Genomic DNA, 18,654 nt, shown 5'->3' on the forward strand with positions numbered 1-18,654 from the left:
TTAAAAAATATTGTAGAAATTTTGTCATATAAGAATTAAAAGGCACAAACAAATTATTTCTCCAAAATTTTTAAATTTTGAGTTTTTTTTCCTTGTCGCATACATTTTTATTATCATACCTATTCAAATACCTTATCGGATAAATGAACATCTTAAATGATATCATACCAAACATATAAGAGGTTACACGTCGAAACCTCTACAATATTCTTTTTGTTATATTTTGACACATTACTAGAAGTGAAGTTGTCACGGATGAAAAAAGTCAAGTGAAGCAATGGAAAATTCAAATTAAAACACAATAAAAATAGTCCATGCATATGGTTTTAAGTTGTATCGATTAGAAACACTTTTAAGCTGAGGTATGCTAACCTTATAAATTAACTTTTGTATTTTCTAGTTAGACAGTGAGATAAAAGCATGAGTAGTACAAAAACTTTAGACAATACTTTTACAATTTTGTTCAAAAGAGATAATTATTACGTGTGAGTGTGATAATTAATTTTTAACAGAGTAAATTTTTTTTTCTTATGTGGTCTTTTCTTGAATTCCTTTATATTATAATGCTTTTTTCAATGACTTTTTTTTTTTTTTTTTGAAACAATGACCTTAATAGCAAAATTTGTTTTTTTGTTTCTAACTCAAGAGGTTGTGTATACTAACGTAGATAATGTAAACAATTATGTTCCTAAATTTCACTGGATAAAATAGTGAGATTGTATAAAACCCTTGACTCAATTTATTAAATAAAACTTAAATGGATGAGTAAAAGTGGTTTAATAATATATGATATAACGACCGATGATGCTATGTAATTGAGGGTAGGAATTGGTTTCAAAATTGGATTAAAGTAAAAGTAAAACTCATTTACTACTACTACTACTACTACTATTATCTAATAATTAAGAATGAAGAAAAAGGGGAGTTGTTTGATTCAACCAAGCTTCCACGAGGGCTTTTATTATCCCTTTCGTACATTTCACGAGCTTCATCAAATAGTAGCTCTCAAAATTAATGCTTACTATTACTACATACCCTAATTAATTTTTGTTCCCCTTCTTATAATAAAATAGTAGGTTTGCCTGTCACATAACTCTGCTATCCTTTATTATTATTATTATTATTATAATTATTATTATTGTTATGTTATTAGGTAATATTTGTTTGTATTCTAATATAATCCATTTTCATTTTCCATATTTTACACTAAAAATAAAATATTTTAATAAATGAATAATGTTTATGGGATAAAATTATGATTAGTTCAAATATAAAGAGAGAGAGAGAGAGTAAAAAAAAAAAAGAAGATAAATAACATAATGGAATAATGTATTTATTTTTTCTGCTTTTGTTTGTTTGTTTAAGTTAGTTGAGGCCATTATTATTATTATTATTATTCATCAGGGTATTTTTAAAGCTTTAGAAAACTAGGTTCTTACTTCTTAGGTTAAACATATTAAAAAAAAAAAAAAAAAAAAAAACTCTTTCAGAATAGTTTGAGAGGGAGAATCATGATATGTCTATCTAAGAACTCTAGAGTTTTGTTAATTTCATTTGTGATCTTTCTTTAAAAACACTCCATGCATATACTTTGAACGTTCAACTCAGTTTTTCTTGAGATATTTGATAGAATTTTAACAAAATATTAAAAGTGTAGTTTATTGGACCGAATGGACATATATATATATATATATATATATATATAGTTTTAAGTTATAAACACTCTTAAACTTAGTGTGATAACTTTAATTAAATTCTTTTTTATATCTTTAGTTGGTGATATTTTTTCAAGTTGGGAATTTTCTCTTTTTGTATTTAGTTTTTTTTTTATTTCTTACTTTTAATTTCTATGTTATTCTCAGTTTATTTCCTTAGTTAGAGGGGGAAAGTTTTTCTCAAAAATATTTTCTTAAATTAAAAAAGAAAGAAAAAAAGAGATAAATACTTTAGGAATATATGCTGGAATTTACTGTTATAAAGTAATTAATGTTGCCTAAAGTTATAAATAAAAAAGATAAACTGATTAGCTATTAGAACTTTGTTGTGCTTAAAAAATATATGATATGAAATGCAACTACATTCAATTTCTTTAAATATGTTTCAATTAAATCTATAATTTTATTTTATAAAAAATGAAAATTACTTTTTTTTTTTTTTTTAATTTTGTAAAACTCATGTAAATAATCTCTATAGAGGAGGAGCTATTATGATTATTTTATGAAATTATAAGAAACACTTATAAGTTTTTTTTTTTTTTTTTAATCCAACTATAAAACAAAGAATAAATGTTAACTTCTGAATTTTTTATATTGACGAAATTTAGAATTCATAACTATATATTTGTAGGGTTAAGGAGGGAAGAAGAAGAAGCAGGTAAGGTAGTACGTGCAGCTTGTGCGTGTGCCACGAGATTCTCGTTTTCTAACCACAAACATACAAATCGCTTTTTGGGAAATTGAAAAACAAGCGCCAACTTTCAAATTTTACGACTCTACTACTATATTTGTCCAATTTGGACCCCGTTCTGCGTCACCCCTATCCGTGGCATCACCTCCGTCCTCTCATCTATTATGCCTTTTCCATTATTATTATTATCTCTTTTTCATTTTTATTATTTACCCCAAAAATTAACAGCCACAAACTACAACTAACTACTGCCTCAACATTAAAGTTAATCAGTTTTCATCATTAATAAATCTTCAAATTTAATGTTAATTTGTCATTTATTACTTTTTAAAAAAATTAAAATTGTTATATTTTAGCCACTTTTATTTGTATCTATAATACCTTTCTCAATTGTATAGGTTTTATGAAAACGTTTTGGAAAACTTTTTTTCTCATTATTACTATTATTGTTATTATTGTCATATTATCATATTGTTATTATTATCAAATTAAATTGTAAGGATAATATAATTGAAAAGGTATATTGAATCAATTTTTTGTGTAAATATATTAGCCCATTTCATATAAAATTTTATATACATCTAGCTTAAATAAATATATCTAAGTATATAATTGTCCACACAAAATAAATTATCCCTAACAAATGATGATTTATATCGTTAAATTATACAAATAACTTTTTTTTTTTTGAAAAATTATAATAGATAACAATTTTTAGAATAATTATTAAATATGTAGCAATATTTTTTAAAAATTATAAATATAGCAAAGTTTATCGATGATAGACTTATATGGTTGATAGACTCTTATAGTTTATCAGTGATAGACCAACATTTGCTACATGGTCTATCAGATGATAGACTTGTATCATTGATAGATTTTGACAGATTTTACTATATTTGCAATTTTTTTTAAAATGTTGCTACATACTTAATTATTTTGAATATAATTGCTACATTTGCAATTATCTTTTTTTTTGGTCAATAACAACTTTTATACTTGAATTAAAATAATTTCATTTTAATCCTTGAAAAAGTAAAACATTATTAAATGACATATATCGATATAGCTTATTAGAAGATATACATAATATTAAAGTAAAACCTAAATCGAACTATATAGATGTTCAAAATCATTGCCACCAACCATTCATACTTATATATCATTTAAAATTTTCACGTAAAATATTGACCAGTAGTTTAAGGTTTTAAAATTGATTCATAATATATATATATATATATATATATATATATATATATAGTTTATTTTATTTTGCAATCTATAGAAAGCACGAGTTTTATGTTTTGGATGCTTAATTATCGATGGTTAAAAGTAAAATTTGTATGCTTACTTTCTTCTTACCCACTGAAACATGAAAATTAAAATATAAATATGTATATATATTTTATAACAAATGTGCCACGTCAGGTACACCCAATTCTTTCTCTTTTTATTGTTTTGGAGAAGGTATAATAACACTTTCAGAAACGTTTCCCAAAAAGAGTCTGGAGGCTGTGCACGATCAGTTACCGCCATAACCTTATAAAAACCCACACATCATTTAATCCCCTCACCATCCTTCTCTTCTCCCTAACGCTCTTCTAAACATGGACACGCCTCCCTCGCCGTTCTTCTTGCTGCTGTTGCCTCTCTCTTTCCTCGCCGTCGTCTGCTCTGCTGTCTTGCCGGCTCCCATTACTTTGGACCCAGAAGTTGCTCCATCGTCCCTTCCCATCCACTACATCCAGGTCCGCGTTTCAACTCTCTTTCTATTCTCAAACCTCACTTTTCTAATTTTGTATTTCAACTTTTCTGTAATATTCTTCTCTTTGTTTCTTTCGTGTTGCGAAGGAAGTCGGAAGCTGCTCTTACTACGTCACCGTTGCAACAAGCTGTGCATCTCCTTCATCCATCGCTAGCGAAATCGGTGTTCTCTTTGGAGATACTTATGGAAATCAGGTTTTCTTTCTTTTCTATCTCTTTCAGTTTTTTCGGAGAGATGAAATTTCCGGCCGTTTAGGGATTAGAAATTATCGAATGTGAAATAGTAGGGTTTTAATTTATGAACTCCAGGGTTATTTTATTTCCCCAAATTAAGTCAAGGTCATGCGTTCTGTTTCTAGTCTCACTCCAGGATGATTTTCGCCCGAATTGAATATTAAACTTCAGATTATGATAATTTTTATTTTGTTTTGTTGATCAAACTCTGAATCTAAATAGATTGATCTTATTCCACGGGATTTTTGTTTTGTGTTTGATTGAATGATTTCACAAATTGATAATAGATAATCGAGAAGAAGTTGAGTAATGGAGACAAGGTGTTTGGTAGTTGTAAGACAGATAGCTTTGTTCTGAAGGATCGACCCTGCATTGTCCAAATCAGTTATATGTATATCTATAAGGATGGGGATGACGATTGGCTTCCCAACTCTGTTGAAATCTCTGGCTCTGGAATCAATCCCCTTCTGTTTATCTTCAAATCCTCCATCCCAACAAACACTTGGTTTGGCTTCGATTTGCGTCAATATACTTTCCCGCCGCCGCCACCCTCCGTCTTCCCTGCCCCACCTCTTCCCTGGTTGTCTCCTCCTCCTCCTCCCTATCCCACGGTACCACCGCCGGAGCCAGTTTTTCCACCACCGCCTCCTCCACCAAAGCCAGTTCTTCCCCCGCCGCCCCCGCCTGCTCATCCTACTCCTCCATCGTCCTCCAGCAAGATCTCAGGTCAGAAATCGGGTATGGTGTCTGTGATTTTGGGATTGTTGACTGCTCTTCTATGATTCTGCAGCAGCTGTTTGGTTTGTGTAGTAGGTAGATTTTGTAGCGGTGGGTGGGTGATGATGTTTTGTTGAAGTTTCTTCCCCCCATTTCATCATGTTGTAGGGAGTTCTGTGTAAGCTTTCAAAGCTCTAGTGAAACCTTTGTCTTTTTCAGCTGTATGGGACTGATGCAATTCTACAGCCACTGCTTGTTTTGTGGCTGTTGGTTGATAATGGTGGCTCTATGGTTGGGGATGATACTTTATTTTATGTTTCGTCCCATTTTCCACCATGCCTAAAGGTCTCTATGTAAGCTTCCAAAAAGCTTTTATGTTTTCATCTTTTCAGTTGTATGGGATATATGTTTTTTTCCATGACAGTGGGCTCAGTTATCTCAGTATTTCCATCTCTAAAATTGCCTAGCATTTTTTTTTCTTTTTCATTTTTTAAAAGAATTGTGATGGGTGTGATGGCGATATATATCATCTTTTTTTTTATTATTATTATTGTTGTTGTTGTTATTATCTTCTATGTAAATTTGAAGACATTGTTTAATGGACGTGTCGATGTTAAACTTCTTTATGATATTTTGATCTAACATGGCAAGCGGATCAATATTTAAAAGATTTACAGAAAAAAAAACCAAGTGGTGAATAGATATCAAAGAGCCTCTGTAGTGTAAAATGAGAAAAAGCAATGTTTCAAAAGTTATTTTAAATTTTCATGTTTTTGTTTGTTTTCTTTTTCCAAAAAACTTATTTTCTTAATTGAATACTTCGGAAATATATTTCTTTCAATATTATATATAATGAATATGTTAATTTATTTTATTTGATCTTTTTTTTTCTTCTGAATTTTTCGTTACTTGGGGACAAACATAGTCAACTATTCTAGGAAAGAAAATAAAGTAATTTTTAATAGACGGGTGTCTAAATTCTGTTTAGTTAGTCAAAATGTTCATTTGTTATGATATTTATATTTGTTATAGTTCTTACTATTTTATATTTATCATTTTTTTACTTTGTTATGTGTTATACATCAAATCAAATATATATTATAATTTATTTACAAACAGTACTTTTTATTATTTAAGATTGTAACAATTAACTTTTTTTTGCTCAAACCATAGAACTCTCTCTTCTAAAAACGCAAAAGAAAAAGGAAAATATTTTTGATTCTATGGACCCCTTAGACCTTCAATCAATGAGGTGAAGTCACATGCATGCGTGCACATCAACTTTATAAAAAGTGAGTTCCAAACCTGGGCGGCACTATGTAACTCAATACGATATGAGAGGGCGTTGGGTGGATTGTTTTTTACTCTATGTTTCTCAGGTTCTTCTGCTTGTGTTTATTCTATTTTTTTTTTTTTAAAGAAAACATATTCTTTTGTGTAGTATTAGTATTTTTTTCAGACTTCTGTTCAAATCTCTTTTCAGTTTCTATAACGATTAGATCAATCATAGAACAGAGAAGAGTTTCATAGGAGAGAGTGGCTCTCAAAGACTCGAATGACTGAAGCGGACTTCCTCATCACTGTTTTATAGATATGGATGATAAAAAGGTTCAAATAAACAAAGAAGGTTGAGAATTGTACCCGACTTTAGGGGCATATGATAGTCGTATTCAATGGACACGCATTAGATTAATCTAACATACAATACAATTTCCAAATCTTCTTTTCCAATAAAATAATAACAACAATAATAGGAAAAAAAAAAAAAAAAAAAAACAATCCTCTAGGGAGTCTTCATAATATTTAAATAGTATTTTAGTGATTTCTAATTTTCATCTTTTATATCTCATAATAATTGTTGAATGTGAAATTTTTGACTATCACAATTTATTATGTCATTTATCAAATTGATGACAGAAATACAAAAAATTGAATTTGGGACTAGTTAAGAGTTAACTTATGTCCCAAATGCAAATTGAAGATATAAATTGACGAATCTTGGTGACGTCACGTACTTTCATCATGACCGTTAGATCAAGTTAATTTGTAAGACTCAATTAAATGTTCTATATCTGATTCAAAATTCAATTGAGTCCAAAAATAGGTTTAATTTATGTCAAAAGCTAAATAAGGTCCAGATTCACATGGTTGAGCTCATGGGTCCGATACATGGATTAACAAGCCCAAGCGCATAAACTCCACTGACAACTCTATAAATAGAGGAGTTGTCTTCATTTGTGGGCTTATAATTTTTTACCTATTGAAGACATGTTTTGCTTGTTGAAGCTCAAGTTCTTTGGAGATGCAAATCTTTCTCCAAGGCTCTGACTTTAAAGACATCAAGTGCTTCACTTCCATACAACTTCCATACATAGTACACATTCAATGGAGAAAATCAAAAGATCAAGTACTAGAGTCCGTACCACATCACATCAACACAAACACATCATAAGTTCAATTTCATGGAAAACGTTTTTGATGAAAAAACGTTTCTCCTGATAATCTTGTGTGAGTAGTAAGAATAAGTTAAATTAATCCCCTATTCTTAAACCTTTAAATATATTTTGGAATATTCCTAAAATTATTACCTATTCGGTTTGAAAGATAAAAATATTTTAAAATATATTTGATAGTACGTGACATTGTCTACTTTAAATTTTTAAATAAATTCTTCTTATCAATAAAGATGGTTCTTATTTAAATAATAATAATGATAAATTTTCTATTAGCTAATGTAGAATTTTTCCTGTACTTTCGACACAAAGCTAAACTCACTTTTTATGGTTTAGATCGATATAAATGGAGTGTGACATAGTGTTCTGTCAATTTTAATTGGTGTCGATGTTGATTATGATGCAATATAATTTATCCTCTAATATTTGATCCCTTAACTTTCTTTTTATTGAAAATCTATGTTTGATTTGAAGAAGTAAAACACATTATGTTCTTGAAGTTGTAGTTTTGAAAAAAAGGTTGCATCTTTAAAAGAAACTTTAACCTTTGAAGGTGATCGGCTTAGGAGGTATTCGAATTATTAGAAGATTTCTCTCTAAATTTTATGAACTACATATTTATAAAGTCCTCCGATGAACTTTGTGAGCTTTGTTGGTCTATGAATCAGACCTATGATTCAATCGTAAAAAACAGTCGACATTATCTTATGTTTTTAGTTTTAATTTGGGATACAAATAAATTTACAAATAACGATTTATGATTGGTCCAAAATTACTATATTTGAAAGCATGAAAAATGATATTAACATGTGAAACTAATATCCAATAATAGTTATGCAGAAGCATGCCCAAGTAATCCACAGTTAGGATCTAAAATAGCTTAACAACATATTTAAGAAACATAAAACATAGATTCCTAACCAAAGAGTTTACATACGCTCCAAAACTAATATGACACTTTCATAATTTCTCATATTTAAGAATTCCAATACAACACTTTTCTAATTTCCTATTATTAACTCACAACATCCAAAATAAAATAGTTTGATTCTCATATTCTCAAATTATGGAGAATGGTGTGACAATGATGCGAAACACTTCCAACTTTACAATTGTCAATTAGTTTTATTGGTTACAAAAGTTTGGGGATCACTTGCATTTTGCATTTGGTATAAGAACCTTTGTTTCTTTTACTTCTCGACTTCCCCGCAGTGTAAAACCTACCTCCTCCCTCCTCCCTCCTCCCTCCTCCATACTCCAATCACAAATTCCACACCATAAATTTCATTCAAACCAAATTTTCCCTACTCCCATTTCAATGAAGCAAAAATCAAGCTCTCTAAATATGGCGACGCCTCTACTTCCTTTCTTCATCTTCTCCTTATTCTCCATTTCCGCCTCTCAGTCAACCGGTTCTCTGCCTCAACCTGCTTCTAAATCCTTATCCATTGCCTATATTCGGGTTCCCTTTATCATTCTACTCTACCTCTCTTCTTTCTTCAATTTTTTCTTTCACCCCTCCATTCGTGTTCTTATCTCACTCTCTTCTCTTCTTCTTTTTCTATTTTCTCCTGAAGGAAGCGGGAGATTGCAATTACAGAGTCAATATAACAACAAGCTGCTCATCCCCTTTCTATATTAGTTCCGAAATCGGCGTTCTGTTTGGGGACGCTCATGGGAATCAGGTTCGTTTTAATCTTCCGAGATTTTGCTTTTAAATTACTTTGCAATTACTTCATCTCTCGAAGCCTCTAGACTTAGAGAATGAAATTAAAATAGTTCGTGGTGCTGAAGTTTTATTTAATATGGCTGTTTTGCCAATCTGCTTGGTTAAGGTTTATTTTTGAATATTCGAGTTTTGAATTGCAAGAAAAGAACAAATTACTGCTTTAGAACATGTGGGCTTTCCTTTTCCTTTTTTGAAATTGAAGTTTGAGGAAATATATTCATTAAGATTCTTGAGAGTCCTTCATCAATTTGGGATTCTCTTACACTTTCTTATATTTTATTGAATGAATGGAAAATTGATATTAGAAACTTATAATCTGTTTTGAAAGATGTCTGTTATTACATGCAATGTATTATGTGATGGTTCGCTGTTAATATTATATATCTATCACTTAAAAACAGTTTTGAAACTAAAATCAAATTTTTGTTTACAGAAAGGGTAGTAGCACTGTTAGTCATTCAAATCAACTTAAAATTTATATTTCGTCATTACCGTTATCTATCATCTAACAAGAACCTAAGCACAGTCGTAAACTCGATATTTAAACTATCACTTAGTGGCTTTAAACAATTGGAAACGTAGATGTTCATTGAATAGATAAAATGAACAAATTATGTACCATCTGTGGTTGGTTTTTATTCAATAATATAATAAAAATGAAGATAAAGACAAAAGAACTTTGTTTTATGTAGTAGGTTTGGTTTTGAACGTATTCTTTCTTAATTTTTTTTTATAGTGGTTTGGATCTTCCTTTTAAGTAAAATGGTTGAATTGTAGATTCTAAAACTGTCTTGCCGAGACATTTAAAGAAGAAAAGAGAAAAAGGAAAAGAAAGCTCTGTTTGACCAACCTTTATAGTTATATGAAGGTTTATGTTACTGATTTAGAATTTGAAAAGCAGATATATGAGCCAAAGCTAGAAGTTGAAAGCGGCAATGCATTTGGGAAATGCAGAAAAGACATATTTGAACTGATAGGACCATGCACTGACCAGATATGTTTCTTTTATCTTTACAAGAACGGCTCAGACGATTGGATTCCAGAGACTGTAGAAATCTCCAGCCCTGATATTGACACTGTTAAATACACATACAACTCCTCAATCCCGAATGACACATGGTATGGCTTTGATGACTGCCAATACTTTCCGTCACCATCACCGCCACCACCACCGCCTCCATCAGTCCCTTCCACAGCCGGCTGTCTGCCAAGGTGGAAATGGCTTGCTTCTCTGATCCCTGTGCTTTTCAGCAGCTTTTTGCTATGAATGTTATTGTCAGTCTGTATTATGGGTTTTGGCTTGGTGGGCTAGATATATTTTTTGTTTCTATTTTGATCCACCGCTGTGTCTGTATTTGTACTGTATTTTCGAATTTGATGATCATATGAAGAGCTGTGTAATTCAACTTTGATATATGTAGAAACGGATTTGATGGAGTTGTGTTATGATTGTTGAATATGGAGGAGTATCTGTTACTATCATAATTTCCATATGTTGCATATCTTAGCACTTGAATATCCAAGGAGAATGTGTTTTGGGAAAAATGGAAGGCTACAAAAGGTGAACTACATAAAAAATACACAAGCAAATAGAATTGCGCATGTTAAGTAGATTTACTGTATTTACGATCTTTTAAGAATATTGTTATATATTTGATTATTGTTTTTAAAATTATTATTCTAAATACAAATTTAAATTATCATATTATTAAGTTAGCTTTAAAATTATCTTGAAGAAGGAAAGAAATTAAACCAACTTGGGTATAAAAATGTCTTTTTTTTGGTTGACACAAAACAAACGCATAAATAAGTTAAGCTATGCTCAAAAGTCATTCAAAATTTAAACATATGAATCTATAAAATTTAATAATTAAAACCGAGAACGGATGTGGAAATTTGTGTACCGTTCAACGGTTCAAATAAATATGATGGCTCTTTGTAGGATGCATCATACTCGGTAATTTTTCGTACTCTTCTTCTCCAAAGGCTCCTCCACGCACCCAGAAAAAATGGACATTAAAGGGGTGCTCTGTCTTCTCCTTACCTCCGCCATTCTTTTCCCTTCCTTAGAAGCCACCGAATTGCTGCCCAAACCTGCCGAATCCTTTAATTTAACCTATATTCAGGTATCTCCGTTTTGTATCGCTGATTTCCATTTCTCTTTCCATTTCCATTTCCATTTCCATTTTGCTGATTTTCAATCTGTTGTATTCCTTGGATGTATCTGACAACGATTTAATTTTGTGTTTTTGTTTGCAACTTTCTGATGTTGAAGCAACTTGGGAGTTGTTCTTATTCGGTTGTTATATCAACGAGTTGTTTGTCACCTACATACACAAGGGATCAGATCAGTCTCTCATTCGGCGATGCTTATGGAAACCAGGTTTTCTTTGTTTAAACCTTCATTTTCCCAATGATTGTATCGGAATAGAAAGGCCTAGGTTTCTCGATCGTCTACGATTTGAACTAATTTTAGATATTGTTATGGTTGATGAATAAAATCGGAGTTCAATTTTGCAATTGATTAGGGATACAAACGCTTACGAACTTCTCCTTAGGTTATGGTAATATATTGGTTTTACACTTTATCTTTCGATACAAAATGAAATTGAAATCTACTCGGGTTTCTATTTCTCGAATCAGGATTATGATGGGATGATAGTCTGTTGATTTATATGTTCTTCAAATCAGTTATGCATTTATTGATAAATTAACATATCTTAGAAATCATCCATAGTAATTAGCCAGTTGAGTAATATCTCATATATAGCTCATTAACATGTCTAGAACTTCCAAAACATCGGCAGATCACAGTGTTGATAGAAGAATTTGAAAGAACACCTATACCATATTATAGTTCAAAAGCAATCTCAGTTACGTCTTTTACTTTCAGATAAATTTGGGAAAAATTGAACATTTTATAATTAATCATTGAAGAAGTTTGTTTTGTATAACGAGTGGTGAGTTTTAACTTGTGTATCAGATTTATGTGCCAAGGCTCGATGACCCATCTAGAAGGATATTTGAAAGATGTTCTTCTGATACATTTGGCATTAATGGACCTTGTGCTTACCAAATTTGCTATGTTTATCTTTATCGCACCGGACCGGATGCCTGGATCCCAACAACAGTGACAATCTCTGGTCATAATTCTAGACCCGTCACATTTAACTACAACACTGCCATACCGAGCGATGTATGGTTCGGGTTTAACTTGTGTGGTCATCCTTCGTCCTCAAACCATATTTCAGGTTGCATAGGGTGCTTCTATGTCATTTTAGTGTCTATTCTTCTACTTCTCTTGTAACTTTGTGTTATGTGAGGATGGTTGTTCATGTTCTATCCCTTGATAAGAATATACTTTACATGTAGCACTTTTAGTATAGGGGACTAGTGCAGAGTTGTACAACAGGCTGAGGGAGTTGTTGGTGATCGAGACTCCCGACTTGGGATAAGCTTTTGAAGATCTTATTTTGGAATTGGGAAATAGAGAAATTTCTGGTTTTGTTTATTTCTTGATATGTAAAATGAAAAGAGATACGAAAATTTTTGTTTATTTATTTGCTTCAAGTGGGATTCTTCCTTTAACGCTTTATCCTATAAAAACTCTGTTATACCTCAGCCATGTAAAGGCATGCCCTCAAAGATGTACATTTAACCCCTAATAAGATGGGGAATTCTCAAATACACGAGAAATGAGGGAAGGAGTGGAGATGATTATTTCCATTGACATTTTAGGATCGGGGACGGAAAATACATTCCCCGACCCCAATCCCGATCCCGGCCTCGCTCCAAAAGAAAAGAATGTATATATATATCAAAAACAAAAAACAAAAAACAAAAGTGGGTATATTTCTCCATGGGAACTCAATTTGCGTGGAATTCTATCCCGTCCCATGGAAAAATTCCCGCTCCGTGGACATCTCTACCTCAAACACTATTATGTTGGAGGTTGGGATTTTATTTTTATTTTATTATTTTTTAGAAATGATCCCATGTTTGAGAGTGATTGTTCAAATTTTCAAAATTATAAACATGTTTTTAATTTTTCAAATTTAATTTTAATGGTATAAAAATTTAAAAGAGTAAAATATAATATTAAGTCAATTTTGAGTGATTAAAATTATGTTTTAAAGTAATTTCAAACTCAAAAAAGTGATTTTGTTGATTTTGGATATCACTCTCAAGTATGTACTTAGATTGTTCTAAGTGTGGTTGTTGAAATTATGGTTGTGTTCTGGGTCAATATCTCATTATTATTGTTTCATTACGATAAATGTGGATAGAGAGGATTTAAAGTTTTAACTTTTCGACAAAAAAGAAAAGTAGATATCTTAACTATCTAATCTCTGTTCTTGAGAATAATAAAATGAGTCATATGATAGTATAGTGTATAAAAGTTTCAAACTTATTTAGGTTTATGTTTTCGAGCCGTACTTGGAATGGTAATTTTAGAAGAATAAATTTATAACCATTGATTTTGTAAAAGTGATTTTACCATCAAATTCTTGTTTGGTTCCAAACTTTTAAAAGGGATTTTTAAATACTTAAAAGTAATTTTGAATTATTATATGTTTGGTTCAAAAAGCGTAAAAATTACCAAATTATATTTTATATTTGAAAATTATTTAACCAATTAACTATAATAATATATAATTTTTTATTAATTTAGTTTTACTTTTATTGTTGAAATGTTTTTATTAAAATGTTGGCCATAATAGTTGTTGAAAAATTGTCATGAGAGATGGTGGTCGATGCTAGTACTGAAAAATGGTGATTAGAGATTGACATAAGTGGTTGCTGAAATTGTCAATAATGGTCACTAAAACAAGATCGTCGACAGTTGGACAAAAACGGTTGTCGAGAATATGGTTTCTTGAGGCTTTAATAAATATATAACTATATTAATTTTTTTAAAATAAATATCTAATTTATTGGAAGTTGTTCGACGTTAGTTGCTGAAATGCAATCGAGTAAAATTGATCGGTGCTAGAAACATTGATCTAAGGTTGGCGGCAATGATTTCATGAAGTTATTCAAAGTTGTCATAGACTATAATTGTTGAAAATTTATCATAAAAAAGCGGTCATAAATTTCTTTTATAAATATTTTAGTTCATTTTAATATGTCTATTAAATAAGTATATATAAAAAAAGACTTTTTGAAGTTTCTTTTCTAATCCATCCTAACATAGACAAATTTAATTTTAAAACAAGAAGAATTTTAAGAAAATATTTGAAGGTACAGTTAGTTTTTTATTTTTATTTTATCATATACTGAATCAAGATATGTCTCTTTCTAATTACTAGAATTGTTGCATAATTAAATCATTTGATCCACGGAGTAAGTAATTTTAGTTTCTACTACTCTCATAAAGTTTTTGGAAATTTTTATGGATGGCATTTTCATAAAAACCAAAACTTGATATTTACATTTACAAAAGTTTAATGTAACATTGGGGATAAGATGAGGAACAAAGAATGAAAAGGTATTATTTTTTGTTGGGAACTTGAGTAGAAGATTCTCGACTTGAAACCTACCTAATGTATTAAGATGCTGAGCTACTCATGCGGTGGGTTTTTGCCACCGCTACCATCACCCCCCGCAGTCGCCACCGTAGGCTTCTTACTACCAAAAACTTCCAGATAAATCTGGATCAACCCATATTGCTTCCCTTCTTCAAGCCTCAATCGGGTATTCAAGGTTACAATTTTCTATTACTTTTCAACCCCCTCTTCTCTTGTTTCTTTTCTCCCATTTTCATTTTACTTTTCACGGAAATGAATACAAATATTCATGAGAGAACTAGTTTCTGATTCAATCTGGTTTATTGGACTTCCACATGTGTTTTAATCTAGAGATATGAATTGCTCTAGAAAATCGAAGTTTGTATTCGATGCATTTCGGAATTTGTCTTCAAAGATTTTTCCCAAAGATTTAATTCAAGGTTCTAGATCAAGAATTTCCCATACTGGGTATTCGTTTCCATCTGGGAAAACTTCTAATTCTCATGGGTTTCAATCGGTTTCTCCAATTGTACAAAGATTTGGGGAGATCAGGAGACGATACAATCCCTTCTTCGGTGATTCGAAGAGATTTTACTATGTCGATCGCTACCGTGTCCAGCATTTTAAGCCAAGAGGACCTCGGCGATGGTTTCAAGATCCAAGAACTTTATTGATTGTTGTGGTGGCGGGTTCGGGAGTTTTTATCACTGTGTATTACGGGAATTTAGAGACCATACCTTATACGAAACGAAGGCATTTTGTGCTGTTGTCCAAACCAATGGAGAGGAAGATTGGAGAGTCTGAATTTGAGCAAATGAAAGCAGCTTTCAAGGGTAAAATATTGCCTGCTATACACCCAGAAAGTGTGAGAATAAGATTGATTGCTAAGGATATTATTGAGGCATTACAAAGAGGGTTGAGGCAAGAGAATGTGTGGAGTGATTTAGGCTATGCATCAGAGGCTGTGATTGGAGCTCCTGAAGGGAGTGGCCATGAGACATTGATTGCGCTTAGAGATTCTGGGAATGAGAAGTTGGAAGGTAAATGGTACCGTGAAGATGAGATTCTGGATGACAAATGGGTTGAGCACAGTCGAAAGAAGGGTCAGGGGTCCCAACCAAATACCTCGCATTTGGATGGATTGAATTGGGAGGTTTTGGTGGTGAATGAGCCAGTTGTTAATGCATTTTGCTTGCCTGGTGGGAAAATTGTTGTTTTCACTGGCTTGCTTGAGCACTTCACAAATGATGCAGAAATTGCTACTATTATTGGTCATGAGGTATGTTATATGGTATCATAAATCAAATGCAACAATCACAACGAAAGCTACACATTTTTCTTCCATAATCATTATCTATATGATTGAGTTGTTTCTTGGAAATAATGCATCTATGAAAAATTATATGAATGTTTTTACGATAAATTTTGATATGGTGAGTTCGAATCGCCATCGTTTTCTCTTATTCTTCATCTTATTGAGTCATCGACCACATATTCTATTGACATCAATATCAATATTTTTGTTCTTTAACTTGCAAGCTTTCACTTAGCTCTACCTTTATAATCATGCTTTAATGTTTTTTGTTGCAATAGAGCGGAATAGTTTTCTGGGCTTAAGTGCAAGGTGTTTGTGTGGCACGCTATATATAAAAGTACTACGTTAAGAAAGAAACATACCTCACGTGGAAATACGAAAATAAGCCCCTAAATACAAGAAATTTAGCATTTTAGTTTCGTAAATTTGATTTTTTGTAGTGAATTAAGATTTGTAGTGAATTAAGATGGAAAAATTCTAATTGTTACTATTTTTATAAAAAAAAAGTAATGAAATGCCCTAAGGCCCAAGGTTTGCGCCTTGAGGCTTCACACAAGGCACGTGTCTGAGGTCTGCCTTATTTTGTGAGTCTTGCCTTTTCAAGGTAAAGTGCCAGACCTGTACCTTCAGGCTATTACCTTTAGATCTTGTTTTCATTAATTAGGTGGCCCATGCTGTGGCTCGACATGCTGCAGAGGGTATCACGAAGAACCTGGGATTTGCCGTTCTGCAAATTATCCTTTATCAGTTCGTCATGCCTGATATTGTCAACACTATGTCAACTCTGTTCTTGAGGCTTCCTTTCTCTAGAAGGTCAGTTCAGAGTTCTTTTCTTTATATCTTTATTTGTTATGTTGATTTAGTATAGTTCATGGTAGGTTTACTTGTTTGCTTGATTTTAATAGATGTGTATGTACGCGCAAACATGTTATTTTGTCAACTTCATGCTATCTTTGTTTGTTCTATGTATTTCTGTTCTTCACGACATGGAAAAAAATGGTTGTAGAAGGTAAATCTTCATTTGATGAACAAAGGCTTGATGGGAATGGCTGTCAACAATTATCTAGCATTACCACAGCTATAAAAGTTTCTTTTTTTGGTTACTTGCAAGTTAATCTCGAGACATTAAATTACCAGGCATTGGTCATCTGTAGAGAAATTTAAAGGCCAAGTACATTCCTCCTTTCGGCTTTGCTTTCTTAATCAAAAGTCTTATAAGAAATTCTAGTTCAAGCATCTAAAAATACTTGAAGGGCGTTCACAATGATTCTTGATGAGGTGGATTCTGGATTTGTTTAGAGTAGTACTATTTTTTCCTTCAGATGCCCAACCATTATCAAGTGAAAAATGTCGTTTGCGTATTTATTATTAAAACAAAACAATTGAATTCCTGAAGTACTCTATCCATCTACCGATGGGCTGAGTTTGCAGTCTAATATTTTCAAACATTTCTATGGATTCAGGATGGAAATGGAAGCAGATTACATTGGTCTGCTCTTGATGGCCTCTGCTGGATACGACCCTCGGGTTGCGCCCAGGGTATATGAGAGGTTGGGTAAGGTGACGGGTGAGTCTGCCCTGAGAGATTATCTATCAACTCACCCATCTGGAAAGAAAAGAGCTCAGTTACTTGCTCAAGCAAAGGTTATGGAGGAAGCTCTTTCTATTTACAGAGAAGTGAGAGCCGGACATGGGGTTCAAGGCTTCCTATAAACAACTCCCAGTTCGGAGTTGATACTGATTGGCAAGAGAATGGTGTCTCCTTCCCGTATTTTTGTACTAAGAACTAAAGCATGATCAAATGTTATATCTGATTAATTTGGTAGTGTAATTCGTTTGATTTTGGCTTTCCCCTTGTAAACCCATGTTTCATGAGAGTGATGAACCATTCTTTGGTGGTTTTTCATTTTTGGTTGACATGGCTTATTCTGTTTCGCATCAGGAATTTTCATGGTGGAGGGCATTGATATCATGAACAACTTTGGGTCCAACATTGTAACTGTAACCTTATTTTGTAAATATCAGGTCTGCCATTGCTAATACAGGTTTATGTTCTTGTTTTTCTTTCAAAACAACGAATTTGTTATAGAAATTTGAATTACATATTCCTAAGTATCTTTACTATTATTTCTTTTATATTTTTATCTTTAAATGATATCAAAAGTCTATAGATCTTTTTATATCTTTATCTTTTTTCTCTATATCAAGATCATCTGGACACGTTTGTAATATACAATAGGATACATAATACATGCATCCTCAAGTTTCTCTACTCTTTACTTTCTTCTCGTTCTTCTTGGTTTTTTAGATATTTAATATTAAATTTTGTTTTGTTCAAATAACTCAACCTAAGGATTAGGTTGGTTTCGACTTTTCATATAATTTTATTTATTGGAGGAGAAAATTCTCCTTGCTCCCCTCCCCATTTCCTATCTAATAGGAGAATTTGAACCTTGTACTACAGGGCAGGTCTCTTTGGGGCATAGCTTCAGTCCCATAGGAAAAACGTACATCAGCCCAATTTTTTCT

The 18,654-nt window shown here is 31.8% G+C and overlaps 4 protein-coding genes across 5 annotated transcripts; all 4 read left to right on the top strand.

Moving 5' to 3' along the window:
* The first annotated feature begins 3,898 nt into the window (after window positions 1–3,898).
* Window positions 3,899–5,580, top strand: LOC103484013 (embryo-specific protein ATS3B-like). The gene is made up of 3 exons (XM_008440901.3): window positions 3,899–4,154; window positions 4,258–4,365; window positions 4,692–5,580. The coding sequence occupies exons 1-3, from the start codon at window positions 4,014–4,016 to the stop codon at window positions 5,184–5,186; spliced, it is 744 nt and encodes a 247-aa protein (XP_008439123.1). The 5' UTR covers window positions 3,899–4,013; the 3' UTR covers window positions 5,187–5,580.
* A 3,187-nt stretch (window positions 5,581–8,767) lies between these two features.
* On the top strand, window positions 8,768–10,749 carry LOC103484014 (embryo-specific protein ATS3B-like). 2 transcript variants are annotated; one of them, XM_008440902.3, is made up of 3 exons: window positions 8,768–9,036; window positions 9,152–9,259; window positions 10,205–10,749. In XM_008440902.3, the coding sequence occupies exons 1-3, from the start codon at window positions 8,893–8,895 to the stop codon at window positions 10,568–10,570; spliced, it is 618 nt and encodes a 205-aa protein (XP_008439124.1). In that variant the 5' UTR covers window positions 8,768–8,892; the 3' UTR covers window positions 10,571–10,749. The 2 variants fall into 2 exon arrangements, with proteins under 2 accessions (XP_008439124.1, XP_008439125.1); XM_008440903.3 differs by having other exon boundaries at window positions 10,322–10,749.
* A 469-nt stretch (window positions 10,750–11,218) lies between these two features.
* LOC103484016 (embryo-specific protein ATS3B-like) lies at window positions 11,219–12,859 on the top strand. Its single transcript, XM_008440904.3, has 3 exons — window positions 11,219–11,429; window positions 11,579–11,686; window positions 12,287–12,859. Exons 1-3 carry the CDS (start codon window positions 11,313–11,315, stop codon window positions 12,608–12,610), a joined length of 549 nt encoding a protein of 182 aa, XP_008439126.1. The 5' UTR covers window positions 11,219–11,312; the 3' UTR covers window positions 12,611–12,859.
* A 1,914-nt stretch (window positions 12,860–14,773) lies between these two features.
* LOC103484017 (uncharacterized) lies at window positions 14,774–18,167 on the top strand. The gene is made up of 3 exons (XM_008440905.3): window positions 14,774–16,089; window positions 16,790–16,938; window positions 17,589–18,167. The coding sequence occupies exons 1-3, from the start codon at window positions 15,166–15,168 to the stop codon at window positions 17,836–17,838; spliced, it is 1,323 nt and encodes a 440-aa protein (XP_008439127.1). The 5' UTR covers window positions 14,774–15,165; the 3' UTR covers window positions 17,839–18,167.
* The last annotated feature ends 487 nt before the right edge of the window (window positions 18,168–18,654 follow it).

This window comes from Cucumis melo, chromosome 6 (assembly GCF_025177605.1).
Source record: "Cucumis melo cultivar AY chromosome 6, USDA_Cmelo_AY_1.0, whole genome shotgun sequence".
NCBI classification, from domain to species: Eukaryota; Viridiplantae; Streptophyta; class Magnoliopsida; order Cucurbitales; family Cucurbitaceae; genus Cucumis; species Cucumis melo.

Coding starts and splice junctions, on each gene's coding strand:
- LOC103484013 (XM_008440901.3), top strand. CDS start 4,014: ATGGACACGCCTCCCTCGCCGTTCTTCTTGCTGCTGTTGCCTCTCTCT. Junction 4,155..4,257: donor TTCCCATCCACTACATCCAG/GTCCGCGTTTCA, acceptor CGTGTTGCGAAG/GAAGTCGGAAGCTGCTCTTA. Junction 4,366..4,691: donor GAGATACTTATGGAAATCAG/GTTTTCTTTCTT, acceptor AATTGATAATAG/ATAATCGAGAAGAAGTTGAG.
- LOC103484014 (XM_008440902.3), top strand. CDS start 8,893: ATGAAGCAAAAATCAAGCTCTCTAAATATGGCGACGCCTCTACTTCCT. Junction 9,037..9,151: donor TATCCATTGCCTATATTCGG/GTTCCCTTTATC, acceptor TTTCTCCTGAAG/GAAGCGGGAGATTGCAATTA. Junction 9,260..10,204: donor GGGACGCTCATGGGAATCAG/GTTCGTTTTAAT, acceptor TTTGAAAAGCAG/ATATATGAGCCAAAGCTAGA.
- LOC103484016 (XM_008440904.3), top strand. CDS start 11,313: ATGGACATTAAAGGGGTGCTCTGTCTTCTCCTTACCTCCGCCATTCTT. Junction 11,430..11,578: donor TTAATTTAACCTATATTCAG/GTATCTCCGTTT, acceptor CTGATGTTGAAG/CAACTTGGGAGTTGTTCTTA. Junction 11,687..12,286: donor GCGATGCTTATGGAAACCAG/GTTTTCTTTGTT, acceptor CTTGTGTATCAG/ATTTATGTGCCAAGGCTCGA.
- LOC103484017 (XM_008440905.3), top strand. CDS start 15,166: ATGAATTGCTCTAGAAAATCGAAGTTTGTATTCGATGCATTTCGGAAT. Junction 16,090..16,789: donor CTACTATTATTGGTCATGAG/GTATGTTATATG, acceptor TTCATTAATTAG/GTGGCCCATGCTGTGGCTCG. Junction 16,939..17,588: donor AGGCTTCCTTTCTCTAGAAG/GTCAGTTCAGAG, acceptor CTATGGATTCAG/GATGGAAATGGAAGCAGATT.